The sequence below is a fragment of the Passer montanus genome, unplaced genomic scaffold (assembly GCF_014805655.1).
Source record: "Passer montanus isolate IOZ18808 unplaced genomic scaffold, ASM1480565v1 scaffold20, whole genome shotgun sequence".
NCBI lineage: Eukaryota > Metazoa > Chordata > Aves > Passeriformes > Passeridae > Passer > Passer montanus.
In genome coordinates this window covers 6,959,206-6,972,469 of record NW_024366592.1, presented here as the reverse complement: position 1 = coordinate 6,972,469, position 13,264 = coordinate 6,959,206, and the positions used below count along the sequence as shown (strand labels likewise).

The 13,264-nt window shown below is 44.2% G+C and overlaps 2 protein-coding genes across 4 annotated transcripts in view; both read left to right on the top strand.

Annotated features, from left to right (window-relative positions):
* The first annotated feature begins 3,254 nt into the window (after positions 1-3,254).
* On the top strand, positions 3,255-4,484 carry LOC120501692 (probable G-protein coupled receptor 19). Its single transcript, XM_039708292.1, has one exon. The coding sequence runs from the start codon at positions 3,261-3,263 to the stop codon at positions 4,482-4,484; it is 1,224 nt and encodes a 407-aa protein (XP_039564226.1). The 5' UTR covers positions 3,255-3,260.
* An 8,469-nt stretch (positions 4,485-12,953) lies between these two features.
* The window catches only part of LOC120501714 (potassium voltage-gated channel subfamily KQT member 1-like), a 415,370-nt gene continuing 415,059 nt past the window's right edge, over positions 12,954-13,264 (top strand). For all 3 annotated transcript variants that reach the window (XM_039708327.1, XM_039708326.1, XM_039708328.1), the window contains exon 1: positions 12,954-13,053. The gene's annotated coding sequence lies outside the window, so the exon portion shown is untranslated. The remainder of the gene's footprint in view (positions 13,054-13,264) is intronic.

The window sequence follows — 13,264 nt, the reverse complement described above, 5'->3', positions numbered from 1 at the left end:
CCCCGCCCGGCGCGACGGCGGCCGGCTCGGGCCCGGCCCCGCACGGGCGAACGCGGCAGCGCCGCCCTCACGGAGCCCCGCAGGGCTCGCTGTGCCCCGGGAGGAGCTTCAGTCCCTGAGCGCTGCTGTGGGGCCCTGAGCTGGGAATATCCAGGGTTGGAAACATATCCTGGCCCTGCACAGACACCCCGACAGTCCCACCCTGTGCATCCCTGAGAAGCACAAACGCTCCCGGAGCTCTGGCAGCCTTGGGGCCGTGACCATTCCCTGGGGAGCCTGGGCAGTGCCCCACACCCTCTGGGGGGAGAACCTTTTCTAATATCCAGCCTAAACCTAAACACAACTTCAGGCCATTCCTCAAGTCCTGTTCCTGGTCACAGAGAGCAGAAATCGGAGCCGCCCCTCTGCTTCCCCTCATGGCAGCAGACTGCCATGAGGGGTCCCTTCAGTCTCCTCCAAGTCAAGTTTTTTCCCCTCACAAGTTAAAACACAACTTCTCCCCTCAGTCCCCTACAATTTATTTTTGGGGGATTTAAATTTCCCCCCTATAGTCGAAGGAAAGAAGGACTGGTGAAAGCAGCTATACAATACAGTTCAGAACAGATCTAGACAGCAACTAATGAAGAAAAGTTTAAGTCAGTGCAGCTCTAAATTGAAACACAACAGCCAAAAAAATTTGCTAGGATAAAATACAGTCCTATGTATTTCTTAGAACTAGTAATCAAAACCTTCTGCTAAAAGATTGATGGCATTAATCTTTCCTTCATGCTGTTCAACCAGAGCTTCTTGTCTCACATTCACCTCTTCCCACAAGATCCTTCAAGCCTCCTTTTTTTGGTGCAGAACAAATTGAATTCTGCTGGGCTACTTCTGAGACATGCTGAACACCTCATCTGAATGACAATGGACTGTGACTTTTCTAGCAAATGCACTGCAAAAGGGACTCAAGGTTTTGACTTGCATTTCATGTGAAAGAGCTTCAAATTAAAAATAATCTAAACAATTGCCTGGAAAGTCCTGTATTAAAGACACAGATACTGCTCAGAGCTGGGGCCTTAGAACTCACTAAGAATGAAGTGAAATACCAACAGGCACACTGAGAGCACACTCTCTGGAACATAGCATGGAACTTCCTTTTCAAGGGGAAGCTCCTTTCAGCTCTCCTAATGTTTTAGCCACAAAATAAATCTTGATAGGGAAACAAAACTGTTGGTAGCACAGGTGGTGCTAGTAAACTGCCCAGATTTCCAAGTCTGGTTGAAAAAGTTGTGCACAATTTTACCCATGATGTATTTATTTTGTGTAAAATATACCAGTATATCATCCTGAAGGACAGGAAAAGTAGGAGGAGGGAAAAAAAATCTAAGAAAAACATGTAAACAGAAAGAACTATGTGATTTGTTTATATCTAGAAAATCAAAACATTGACAAACATCATGTGGAATTAGAACAAGGAGAATTGAATGCCTCTGAATGTTTTTCCTTACTGGAAAATTGACTTCCTGCTCCATTTGCTTCTCTTTCCAGCTTTCAAACTGGACTTTTTCAGTGAAAAACTAGTAATTGAATTTTCCTGTCTGCTGCAGCACAACCAACCCAGAGTCCAACATCTTTTCTCGATGGCCACATTCGAGAGGAGGCATTTATATTTAGTAACATTTTATAAAATTTGGAAAGCAACACATTCCCATACATTCACCACTTGCTGGTTATAATGGAAATAGATCCACAGCTGTCTGAGCTGATGAACTCTTTGCTCTGCTGGTGACACTGTGGCCAGCACTGATCTGCAATGTCAGTGTTAGTGCCTCAAAGACCCCAGGAAATTCAGTGCTCTCTTACAGCAAAAGTTGGTGCTGATTTGTAGAGGAATTTTTAACAGAGGGCCTCTCCCATTTGGCTACCAGGCCTTTTCCAATCTTCCACTGCATTTGATTTCAGAGATGCTTAGGAGGAGGAACTTGGCATCTTCCTGCCTTGGGATAAATCAGCAGCAGGAGGAGGGGGAATAATACCAGTATGGAATTGAAAACTCTATTTCCTTAAGGGCTGGAGTGTGGGGTGGCAGGCAAGACAATGAGTTCTGAAATTCTGAAAGTCTGAACCCGTTCATACAACCCCAATTACTGAGCACTGGAGGGCAACAGGGTTTGGCTGCTCATATGCTTATCCAGGACTATGTTATGATCATGGAAAACATGTCACCCAAAGGTGACTGTCCTTGCAGAGCTGGGCAAGGCTCATTCCGTTATAACGGCTGTGGCTGAGGGTGCCGAGTGCCCCACTGGGCAGCCAGCAGGTGACACCGATCTGTGCCAGCCTTGTTGATCTGCAGGAGGGCAGGAAGGCTCTGCAGAGGGACCTGGACAGGCTGCATGGGATGAGGTTCAGCAAGGCCCACTGCTGGGTGCTGCACTTGGGCCACAGTGATTCTCAGCTTGTAGAGCTCTGTCACAAAATCGGGGGCAGAGGTTCTTGGCTGACTGTTGGTGTCAGTTGCTTCTGGCAGTCCTTCAGTTGTCCCTTGGGTCACCCATAGGTCTGCAGAACCTTTGGGCTGGTCCTGCTGTGAAGGGTCAGCCTTGCTGCTACCTGGGTGGAAGGCCCCTGACCAAGGTAAGGACATTCCCCATCTGCCTGGGTTTTCTCCAGAGCACAGACATGCTCAGCAGCTGACTGGGCTCACATGTATTGACAGTGTTGACAAGACAAGCTGAGGCTGCACTGCTGGAACTCAAAAAGCTCCCCCATCCCTCTCCCAACCTCTCATCTCATCTGTCTGAGGACGCTGACCTCCTCCCTCAATATTTTTCTTTTGCTTCAAAGCTCAAAGTTAAGCCAAGGATGCAGGGACTCTCTTGGTCTGCTTTTCTGACACTTCCATGGACAGCAGGAAGCACAGCTCATTTCTGGGATCAGTGGGGCACGTTCTGCTCCCTCAGTTTGCAGCTTACCTGCACTGGTGACATCAGTCTCCAGCTGTGAACAGGACACTCATCTTTCTGTAGACAGAAATGTCCATCTGAAATACTCAGACCATTCCTAAAAATCTGCATGAACCTTAATGTTCTCTGCCATGCCACATAGTGTCACCATGTATTTCTGACCCTTTACTCTGAAATCTACTGCTCTAAGGAGACTATGTAGAGTTATCTTTTATTGATTACTTTGGGCTTTTCACACAGAATTGTTTAACAAAACCTTTTCTCTCCTCTCTGTCTGCAGCCTGAGCAGAAGATGTAGCCGAGTTTGCTCGCAGCATGGATAACAGCAGTAGTCCTGTTCTTCTCCTTACCTTGCTGCTGCTGCAGAACACGAGCAGCCCCAAAGCCTCCTCCCTTCCTGCTGGCTCCGAGATGGCAGAACCTCCAGCCCCATGCACGGGCCCCAGCACGAACCACTCTCTGGTAGAGTATGGGCTGAGGCCGGGGGAAATCACAGCTGCCAGCGTGCTTTGGGGAGTGCTGTGGCTGATCTCCGTCTTGGGAAACTTCCTCGTTTGCTTAGTGATCCACAGGAGCAGGAGGACGCAGTCCACCACCAACTACTTTGTGGTGTCCATGGCCTGTGCCGACCTGGTGAGCAGCGTGGGCAGCGCGCCCTTCCTGCTGCTGCAGCTGAGCTCGGGGCGCTGGGCGCTGGGCAGCGGCGTGTGCCGGCTGGCCAGGTACCTCCAGTACCTCACGCCCGGGGTCCAGACCTACGTGCTCCTCGCCATCAGCGTGGATCGATTCTACACCATTGTCTACCCTCTGAGCTTCAAAGTGTCCAGGGGGAAAGCCAAAAAAATGATTTTGGCCTCCTGGCTCTGTGGTGCTCTGTTTGCATCGCCGGCCTGTTTTCTCTATGGCTCCAGCAGTGACCTCCACTTCAACTACTTCCTCCCAAGTTCTTGGCTAGGAGCCGTCTCTGGTGTCATCCAACTCTCAGTGCTGTTGTTTTTGATTCCATCACTCCTCATTATCCTCTGCTACCAGAAACTCTTCGCCTACATTTGGAGAAGTGGCACTGAGTACACAGCTGGAAGGAGGACAGTGAATCTTGTCTTAAGAAGAAAAGTGAAAACTGTCAAGATGTTCTCCATCTTTGTCTTGAATTTTCTTCTGTCCTGGCTGCCTTTCTTCATGGTACAGTTGTGGCACCCAGAGGAAACAGACTACAGAAAGAGCTCCTTGCTTTTCCTGGCCATCACCTGGATCTCTTTCAGTTCCTCAGCCTCTAAGCCAGCCCTCTTCTACATCTATAATGCAAACTTCAGAAGAGGAATGCAAGAAATCTGTTGCATGTGGAAATACCCCAGAAGCAACATCTACACCATTACTGCCAGTTCCAGGACAGCTGAAAATAATCACATTATCCCAGCCCAACCTCACCAAAGACTCCACCGTGATGCTTTTAACAGAGAAGTCAAGGAGCATGAGCTTTCCAGGCTTGGTGAGTCCAATCCCACAAATACATTTGCCAAGAGGGTTTCATTAATCTGAGAAGGAATGGATGAGCTGTGGGAGTGCTATGTTCCCCGAGAAGAAAGACAATCTTTCACTCTTTTGAAGCAATAAATAGGTACATATTTTAGACCAGCTCCTAAGGTACTAAAAAATAAATGTTCTGTATTATTTAATGGCTTGGGTTTGATGCATTTGTTCTATTTTATTTCAGTTTTCGTGTTCTGCTTTGGGAAACTCCTTTCCTGGAATCTACGAGTCCTTACACTCTCTGTCTGTAGGGAGAAAAGGGAAAGAAAGAAATACCACTTGTTACAATCCCTGGAAGGGATGGGCCATAGTGTAGAAACATCTAAATCCACCCAAAGACACCTAGGCTTCCTTCCAGTATGTCCCTGGGGATATTCCTGCACTGGGCTTGTCCCTCTTCTTCAGACCTCACTGGTCTGGTGGACAGGGTGGTGTTGGGTTAATGGCTTGGCTGGATGATCTAAGGGGTCTTTTCCAACCTAAACAATTCTAGGACTCTGGCTCCTTCCAGTCTTCCTGTGCCTCCATTTCTCTTTGGGAATAACCTCCTCCTGGAAAAGTCACGGCGATTGTTTCAGCAGGGTTTGCCTGCAGAAGGGGTTCCTGGACAAACTTCCAGCTCACAGCTCAGGACTCCTCAGGCTCTGCCATCCTGGGGCCTGTTCCAGTGTGTGGCTGTGGAGCCACAGAGCCATGATTCCATTGCATGGAGTCATGGAATATCCTAGGTTGGAAGGGAGCCCTGACCCTGCACAGACACCCCAACAATCCCACCCTGTGCATCCCTGAGAGCGTTGTCCAAACGCCCCAGAAGCACTGGCAGCCTTGGGTCCGTGACCATTCCCTGGGGAGCCTTTCCCTGATATCCAGCCTAAACCTCCCCTGACCCAGCTCCAGCCATTCCCTCGGGTCCCGTTCCTGGTCCCAGAGAGCAGAGATCATATCTGCCGCTCTGCTGTCCCTTGGGAGGAAGCTGCAGACCCTGCTGAGAGCTCCCCTCAGTCTCCTTCAAGTCAGTTTTCTCCCCTCACAACTAAAAATACAACTTCTCAGTCACTGCATGCTGCTTGTCTCCCCAAAACAGGCACAGGCTCTTTCAACAACCTCTGTAAGCAAAGCTCTGTAGATTTTTTTTCAGGAAAACACAAATGGATTCATCCCTGGGAACATTTTCCCCATGGAAACAAGATGGTGATGCTGTCATGTGTAAATCTGGACTAGGTAGTGCTGCTTTTCTTAAATTTCAGCTTTTTTTCCTGTGCCTCTGGACATATCTGTGCAGCCATTAATTGGGTTTTTTGGTAGCAATATGCTTGTGTCCCTGCCTGTGCTCAGGAGTTCTGGTTTAAATCAGTTTGTTTCATATTACAACAGGGCTGTAATGTATTTTACCCTTTCATTACTAATACAGCATCTCACAATGACTTCATCCACTTTAGCAAAATTCAGAATGCATTATGAATGATGGACAGTAATTACTACTGTAATTAAAGTATAAACTTTGCAATTACAGATTTCCACAAGATTTTTGGTAATTTTACAAATTTTGAGGTGTGAAATGTCCATCCATTGTTAACAGCCGATGAAAAAGGACAAGGAAAGAGATGATGGAATTTTTTGTAGCAGTGTGTGATAAATGTTCAAAGCTAAAATGAATTATTTAAATTATGTTAATCTTTGTATTCTCAAAGTTAATTCTGAAATTAACGTGTCCAGAGATCAAAGACAGTGAGGCATCTGAGTGAACATTTGGACTTGAGCACCCAAAAAAAGTTGAATCTATCCTGAACCTGAAAATGGTGGATTTTATATTCCGAACTAAAAATTGAATTGTTAGCAGGAGTAAGGTGCATGGCACACCTCTAGAGGCTATACATTCCTCATGCTGTACATATGGGATATAAAGTGGCACTGAATATCACATAATACATTCATAAGTATCTCTTATAAATAACAACTGCTTTTCCAATAAAAAAGTGTAAATATTTGCATCTTAATTTTCAGTATATGTGTCAGATGTACCCCATTGCCCTCACCATGAGGAGTCATTGTCAAGGCTGAGAGAAATGCTGTGTATTTCCACACCCCTCTGCTCCTATACCTCTTCAGGACAGACACTTTGCAAGTCAGTTTGTGCACCTGAATGCCAGATGGAGAGTGCTCAGGGTTGGAGAACTCTTTGGTTTATTTGATATAATTTATTTGATATAATTAGTGCATTTTGCAAATACTCAACAATGCCTTAAGCCAGTCTTACTGACCTTCTGAAGTCCTGCTCTGTTACTCACTAGAACATTCTTATTTAGAAGCCACTCAGAATTTTATCTTATTTTCCACATTAGGGTAAGATAAAAAGAGACCTTTTGTTATTGAAAGTATGTAGTGGCAGTCCCAGAACAAGATCAGCTGCAGGTGTTACATGTTAGCTTTGAGTTCCTGTTTCATGACTTCATTATGGGTTACTTGCCTGTCTTGGGTTCCTGTATCAAAAGTTATTGATTTATATTTAAATCCTCTCAAAATTTTCCTGGTTTTCCTAGAAAGAAGCCAGTAAGTCACAATTTTGTTTAAAAGTCAGCTTTCAGTAGAGTGATCCATGTTCAGCACACAGCTGCTTTTGGTAAATTTTACTCCAGATGAACATTATATGAACACCCTCCTGCTTCAGGAGGGTGCTTTTACAGAAACATTTATGGGATGTTCTAGTTGCTAGAACACATAGCTATCAAGCTCACTCACTTCTTCCACAATCCTTACTTCCAAGGCAGCTTCTTTTCTACCACAAATTTTAAACAGATCTTATCACAGATACGTTTATTTAGATTGCCTGGATTCCGACAAGCTAAACACAGTCCCAGATTTCCAAAAGGTGGACAAAACTGAAGTGCCTCAGGTGCCAAGTGTCTTTGCTGAGCTCATCATATCCAGCTGAATGTGTTAATTCTGGGAAGAATGTAGGATCTGCTTCTGTGCTGGAAACATCCTGGGTGACATTCTGAGCACCCAGAGTGGTGGGGTGGTACTCACCGAGGAGCTCTCCACCCTTCTGCGTGCAGGAGAGCTAAATCAGCGTGACTTATTGGGATTGTTTGGAATGCAGTGGAAAGACCCTTGGCCAGCCTTCGTGCTTGTGCTCTGCAGAACACACTAAGCCTGACTTTTGGGTCATGCTGCACGTGTGCACTGCATGTTACGTGCTCTGGAAACAGTGAGGGGTTTAGAACTGCCAGAGAAAGCAATAGACAGCTCTCTCAAAAAAATGACAGGAGATGGAAGTAAGAAATAAGAAAATATGCTCGACTTGGAGCATGAGGTGAATAATTTCAGAATAGTTACTGCCTGAATCTCTCGCTTAGCTGAGAAAGAAGGTAAAGTAGACCTGGTACATTAAGAGTTTAAAGTTCAGTTTACTGTTCTTTAATATCAGCTTGGTAATCAACTGAAGGTTGTATAAAAGAGCCCACAGCTCACAGAAAAGAAGCTTTGTGGAAACTAGATAAAATTAATGAAATGTCTTAGTTGACTTTTTTAAACTCCTACATGTAAATGTAAGAATGCCCAACTGCACTTACCCTGAAAGGATCATTGTCATCTTTTCAAACTGCCTCTTCAGTTATAACACACAGCTCCTATGTAAAGAGTCTCTCCTGAAGCAATAGTTCTATTTTGGTCAATCTTTTCAGATATACTTGAAATAAGCACCCACTTTTCATGGTATTCAGTTACAACCCTAGAACCAATAACAGTATCCTTTTCCTCCAGTGCATCACTAATGATTTAAACAAACCCAATCAAACAATGCTGGGACACTTAATATAATTGAAGAAAGGAATCAAGTAACAGCTGAGGTTCACTATGCAAGAAGTTATATTGCCTCTTATTATGTGAAGGTTTTCTGTGGCTCCTATCTGGTTACCTCTTCAGCAGTGACCATAGGGAACCTATTTCATGCAGTAATTTTGTCTTCCTTTAATGCGACATAAGCATAACAACAGATACTTTGCTCTACATGGTAGAAGTTTATTTTAGTTCATCTGCTTTATTAATATTCAGATATTGAAAATGCTGTGGCTTTATATAAAACTATATTATGATTTATAATTAAAGAATTCTGCTGGCCTAGTGAAGAGCACTTAAACTGCACACCAAGATTGTCCAGGTGGAATATCATGAGAACAGTGATATTTGGCTGCATCATTCTTAAAATGACTCTCATGGAATGCATTATAGTTATTACAGTGCGTCAAATGGTAACATGACTCTCATGGAATGCATTATAGTTATTGTTTGATTTCCCATAGTGCGTCAAATGGTAAATGTGATGCTGCCATTTGTCCAATAGAAATTATTTTAAACTCTTGAAACTTTGCTTAACTGTGGTGCAAAAGTCATGGAATCAAAACCTTTCCCATTTCCAGCGGACGAAAACACACTTCTTTGTCAGCTCTTTCACCCAGTTCTTCAGCTTTCATCTTCCCCCCTCCTTGTAGTGAGAGACAACAGCAACAGGATGCCAAGCTAAAAGACTGAGGCACAAAGTGTGTATATTCTTAATGAAAACCTGAAATGTATCCTGAATGACTGTGGAATAGTTTAGCCATGCAAGTGATTTGTTTAGCTGAGATTTTTCACATACACATGCACACATACACAAAGATAAGCTAAATACTTGACATCCTTGCTGAAATTAAAAATGCAATGTTTTTTTTGGAGATGTGTGTTGGATGGCTGTGGACTCATCAGGACTCATAAAAATGAGAGAAAAACAGGACTTGGAGTCCCTCTAAGTTACCTAATGGTGGTGAGATGTGATTTTTGGGTGGGTGGGGGTCTGAGGCAGGGCAGGGGGTTGTTGAGCAGGGTCCCTTTGCTCTCTCCAGGGTGCTGAATCCCATGGGTACCACTGAACATCCCATGGAAAGGGATACATTCTCAGGGTATGGTTCCAGTACACAAGCTATTGTGCTTTGCTGGTTTTGTTTTGGGATGGTTATGGATGTTGGTTATCAGTGGGGTTTATTTTAAAAGAGCTACCTATTTTCCTCTGTCTGCGTGGTCAAAAGTGGCTGCATAGCTTTTTAACCAACCAGTCAAAAGCAGAACTAGAGATTTTCAGAATAAAATTTAGGCCCAGGTACTTACAATGTTGATGAATTTTCAAGAAATGAAAGGGACAGGTATTGTAGGAACAGGCAGACAACCTGACCTGAAAGTTGCTACTAGTTCCCCCTCTTATGATCATGTGAATGAATTGATTTTTTTTACTTCCATCAGGCAGATAGAGTTTATTAAAGTCAGCATAACAACAATAGTTTAGATCTTACTTTATGATTTAGTATAAGTTTTATACATTTATGATAATTCTAAGATCTATACATTCATTATATGCATCATATTATGAGACTGCCACTTTCTTCACATCATGGCTGTTAAGATGTTCAGGCATTTCTTGAAGAACTTGCATCTTCTGTTCATTTTTGTAATAAAATATTTTAGTTTTAGTTTGAACAGAGGGGAAAAACCTCTTTTTTTTAAGTGCAGGAGTCAGGTTAATTTCTTACAGGCATTCTGCCATGGAAATGAGAAATTTATGGAATTCTTAGACACTACTCTGGGTCAAGCAGTCAGCCTTGTAGACTATCTATGTTAGTACAAAAATAATGAAGCACTGCCAGCACTCATAAAAGGCAATTTGTCACATCATATCTCTCCTGTGTGGTAAAATTCTACAATACATCACTTGGCAAACTTTTGGAGAGAATGGAAGCCCAGTGTCTCAATCTGGACATGCACCATCTTTCCAATACCACAGTGTACAAGTCATGATAATCTTAGTTTACGTTCAGCATATCCCTGTGAAGGAGAATAATGATGTTCATGGTGCACATTAAATAGACCGCCAAGTGCTCCACAGATAATTGAACTGTGTAACAGATTGGCTAGACAAATATTGCCCCATTACAGTTCAAAAATTAAAAATATAGAGGGTACTGTTAAGTGAACTCAGAGCTGAAGCTCCATTTCATTACTCTCAATTACCTTTGTTTACAGTCCCTTGTAAGAGCCCACCAGGCTGGGAAGCTGAATCAGAGAGCAAGGGCTGGAATTTTGCCTCTTTAAAGGCGTTCTGGGTACCACCAGCTGGAGCCACACAACTCGCTGGGTTTGTGCCCCAGTGTGATCACTGCTAAGATCCCACAGCTGGCACAGAGGGCTCTGTGGCACTCAGCAGTGCCCAGCTCCTGGCCATCAGTGCTGGCAGTGCTGCAGCTCGCAGATCCAGAGCAGATCTTCAAGAGCACTGATGCAGAGAGCTTACGTCCGGAGAATGGAATCTGGGATGGACAGAGGGGCGCGGGAATGTTTTCCAAGTCTCATCTGTTATTTACCCTTCAAGATATTTTCTAGCATTAAGGGTTCTATATTATCTGTCTCTTGCATGACTCATTAACACTCTCCTTCTAAAACACAGCCCCCAGAGGAGACAGTGATGGGTGGTGCCAGTGGTGCTGTGTTTAGGTTTGTCTCTGAGAAGTGCCTCCTCCTCAAGAAGGGGCTCAAAAGTGCATCTCAGAGCCAGACATTTCTCTGTGCCTTCCCATCCTGGCCTTCTGGTTATAAATTCCCAGGCCTAGTGCTAAATGCAGTGCTGTCAGGGTGAGGAAGATGTGCACTCTGAGCATGGGGGTGGCACCAGGCCCACCAAAATGAAACACATGAAGTGAGCCCAGCCACAGAAGTCATGCTCCTCTATATACACAGTTGCAGGATGCTGTGTGCATCTATAGTTACCAGTGAGCACTTCAGCATTTAGACATCCCTGAAATCATGTCTTTGATGTAGGTCATAAATTAGTGAGGTGACTAATTGCCTTTTGAGATTCTGACCCAAAGATGCAATGTACTGCTTTTGAGGGTGTGTGAAGGAATGAGTTCAAGTCTTACACCTCTCAGTCTATTAAAATCTTATGATTAAATCATTTCCTCAACCAAGAAATAGGAGTCAGGTGCTCTGGTTTCATTTCTGCTGGGGTTTCAAATCTTCTGCTATAATGTTGAGGTTTTGCATTTGCAATAAAGCTGGATACTACTATTCCCTCAAAGGAAATTTATTTGTAATAATAAAATATCCACAAAAATTACTTCTTGGTTGGTTGATGGTTGATTGGTTAGTTGGTTGGTTGGTTGGTTGGTTGGGGGTTTTTGTTTGGCTCATTGAGGTTTTTTCAATTTTTTTTTCCCCCTCCATGCTTTGGCTAGTTCTGTAGAGCTTGAGTAATTACATTCAGGAGAGGTCAGAGGTGAGGAGAGATAGAAATTTTTTGATTTAGCAAATTACTGTCTGGAAAAGTTAATACAGCAGAGAGTATAAAAGTATTAATTGATGCAGCAAAGATTTCAGGAAGAAGCAAAAACCTGGAGAAGGATTTTTGTGGCTCCAGTCAGGTATCAGTTCTCAATGACTACTCACCTGCAGTAGTGTGTGGAATAATGTATTCAATTCTGTGCACAGGGTAAACTGAGCAACACAGCATTCAAAGAAAATGTTCTGGATGGGTTGGCTTTAAGATCAGACTACACGTATCATGTATCAAGAAAAAAGAAAGGAACTGAAAGGGTTTTGGGGTGGTTTTTTTTTGTTTTGGAGTTTTTGCAGTGGTATGGAAATATAACTAGGAAACTAATAAATAACCTTCTGGAATAATCTTTCCAAGGAAAGAAATGCCTTAGCCCCATGAACAGTTAAGACTATGTGCAATGGCAGCATTCCCCCAGTGATGATAACCATAGGGTGAAAGGTGTACCTTTGTTCCATTCTCAAACTCCTGGCTCTGGAAAAGTGGGAAGCTTAAGTTTGGAATGTTGGCATTGCAGACAACAGTCTGATTTCTGTTACAAGAGGCAGGAAAGGAGAGAAATAGCAGTATTCACTTTCTCCTTCCTGATTAGAAAGGTCAACAATAAAATGGAGAGTTAGATGCTGGAATGGTTATGTTTGGGATTCTCTTCCTCCCAAATTAGCATAAAAAATGACCTGGAGTTCAAAAGGGCAACAACACGAGAGAACCCTGATTTTCCAGTACTTGATGTAACAATGAAGCACTGCTTTTGGCTGTGTCAAAACTTTGATGGAAAAAACCCTGAGCAACTGAAGCTGCTGTTTAGACTTTCCCAGTATGAAAGGAGGATGCAGAGCCTCCAGCTTGCCACAAGCATCACCTAATTCAGTGTTTAAAGATGTGCAGTAAGGAAAGGCTGCTTTTAATGCATTGCAATGAAGTGTCTGCAGATAAGAAAAAGCCTGGGAGGGAAGTTAAGCTGTTGCTTGTGATTGCTGGTTTTGACAGCAGGAAGAGACAGAAGTAACTTCTCTCTGAAATCATCCAAACTGTTCCCGATTCTTTCTGTGCCTTTTGCAAGGGCAGCCATATAAGGCAGCCCAAAGGGAGGGCCCCTGCCTTGCTCAGGGTGGGACTTGGGGAGCTGTGGGCAGAGCCGGGCAGCAGCTCCTCTCCCGCACCTCTCCAGGGACTCCCGGGTGTGCAGCAGCTGCCAGGAGAGGGATGCGCCCGGAGAAAGTAGGTGCTGTTTGCCAGCTGCTTTCAGGTTGTTCTGTGCCGTGTCTGTGGAATGCCGTGTGTGGATGGAGCAGCCCAGGAAAGGTGTTCCAGGCGGCTGTGCTTGCAGCTCTGCCTAGCCAGCCTCCTCCAGGCAGCCTCAGAGTGGACGGATGCTCTTCGAGGTGCCTCTCAGGGACCTGCTGCAGGCTGACTGGGATGAATTGTGCTT

Bases quoted from the DNA above. Each gene is read 5' to 3' on its own strand.
- LOC120501692 (XM_039708292.1), top strand. From the start codon at position 3,261: ATGGATAACAGCAGTAGTCCTGTTCTTCTCCTTACCTTGCTGCTGCTG.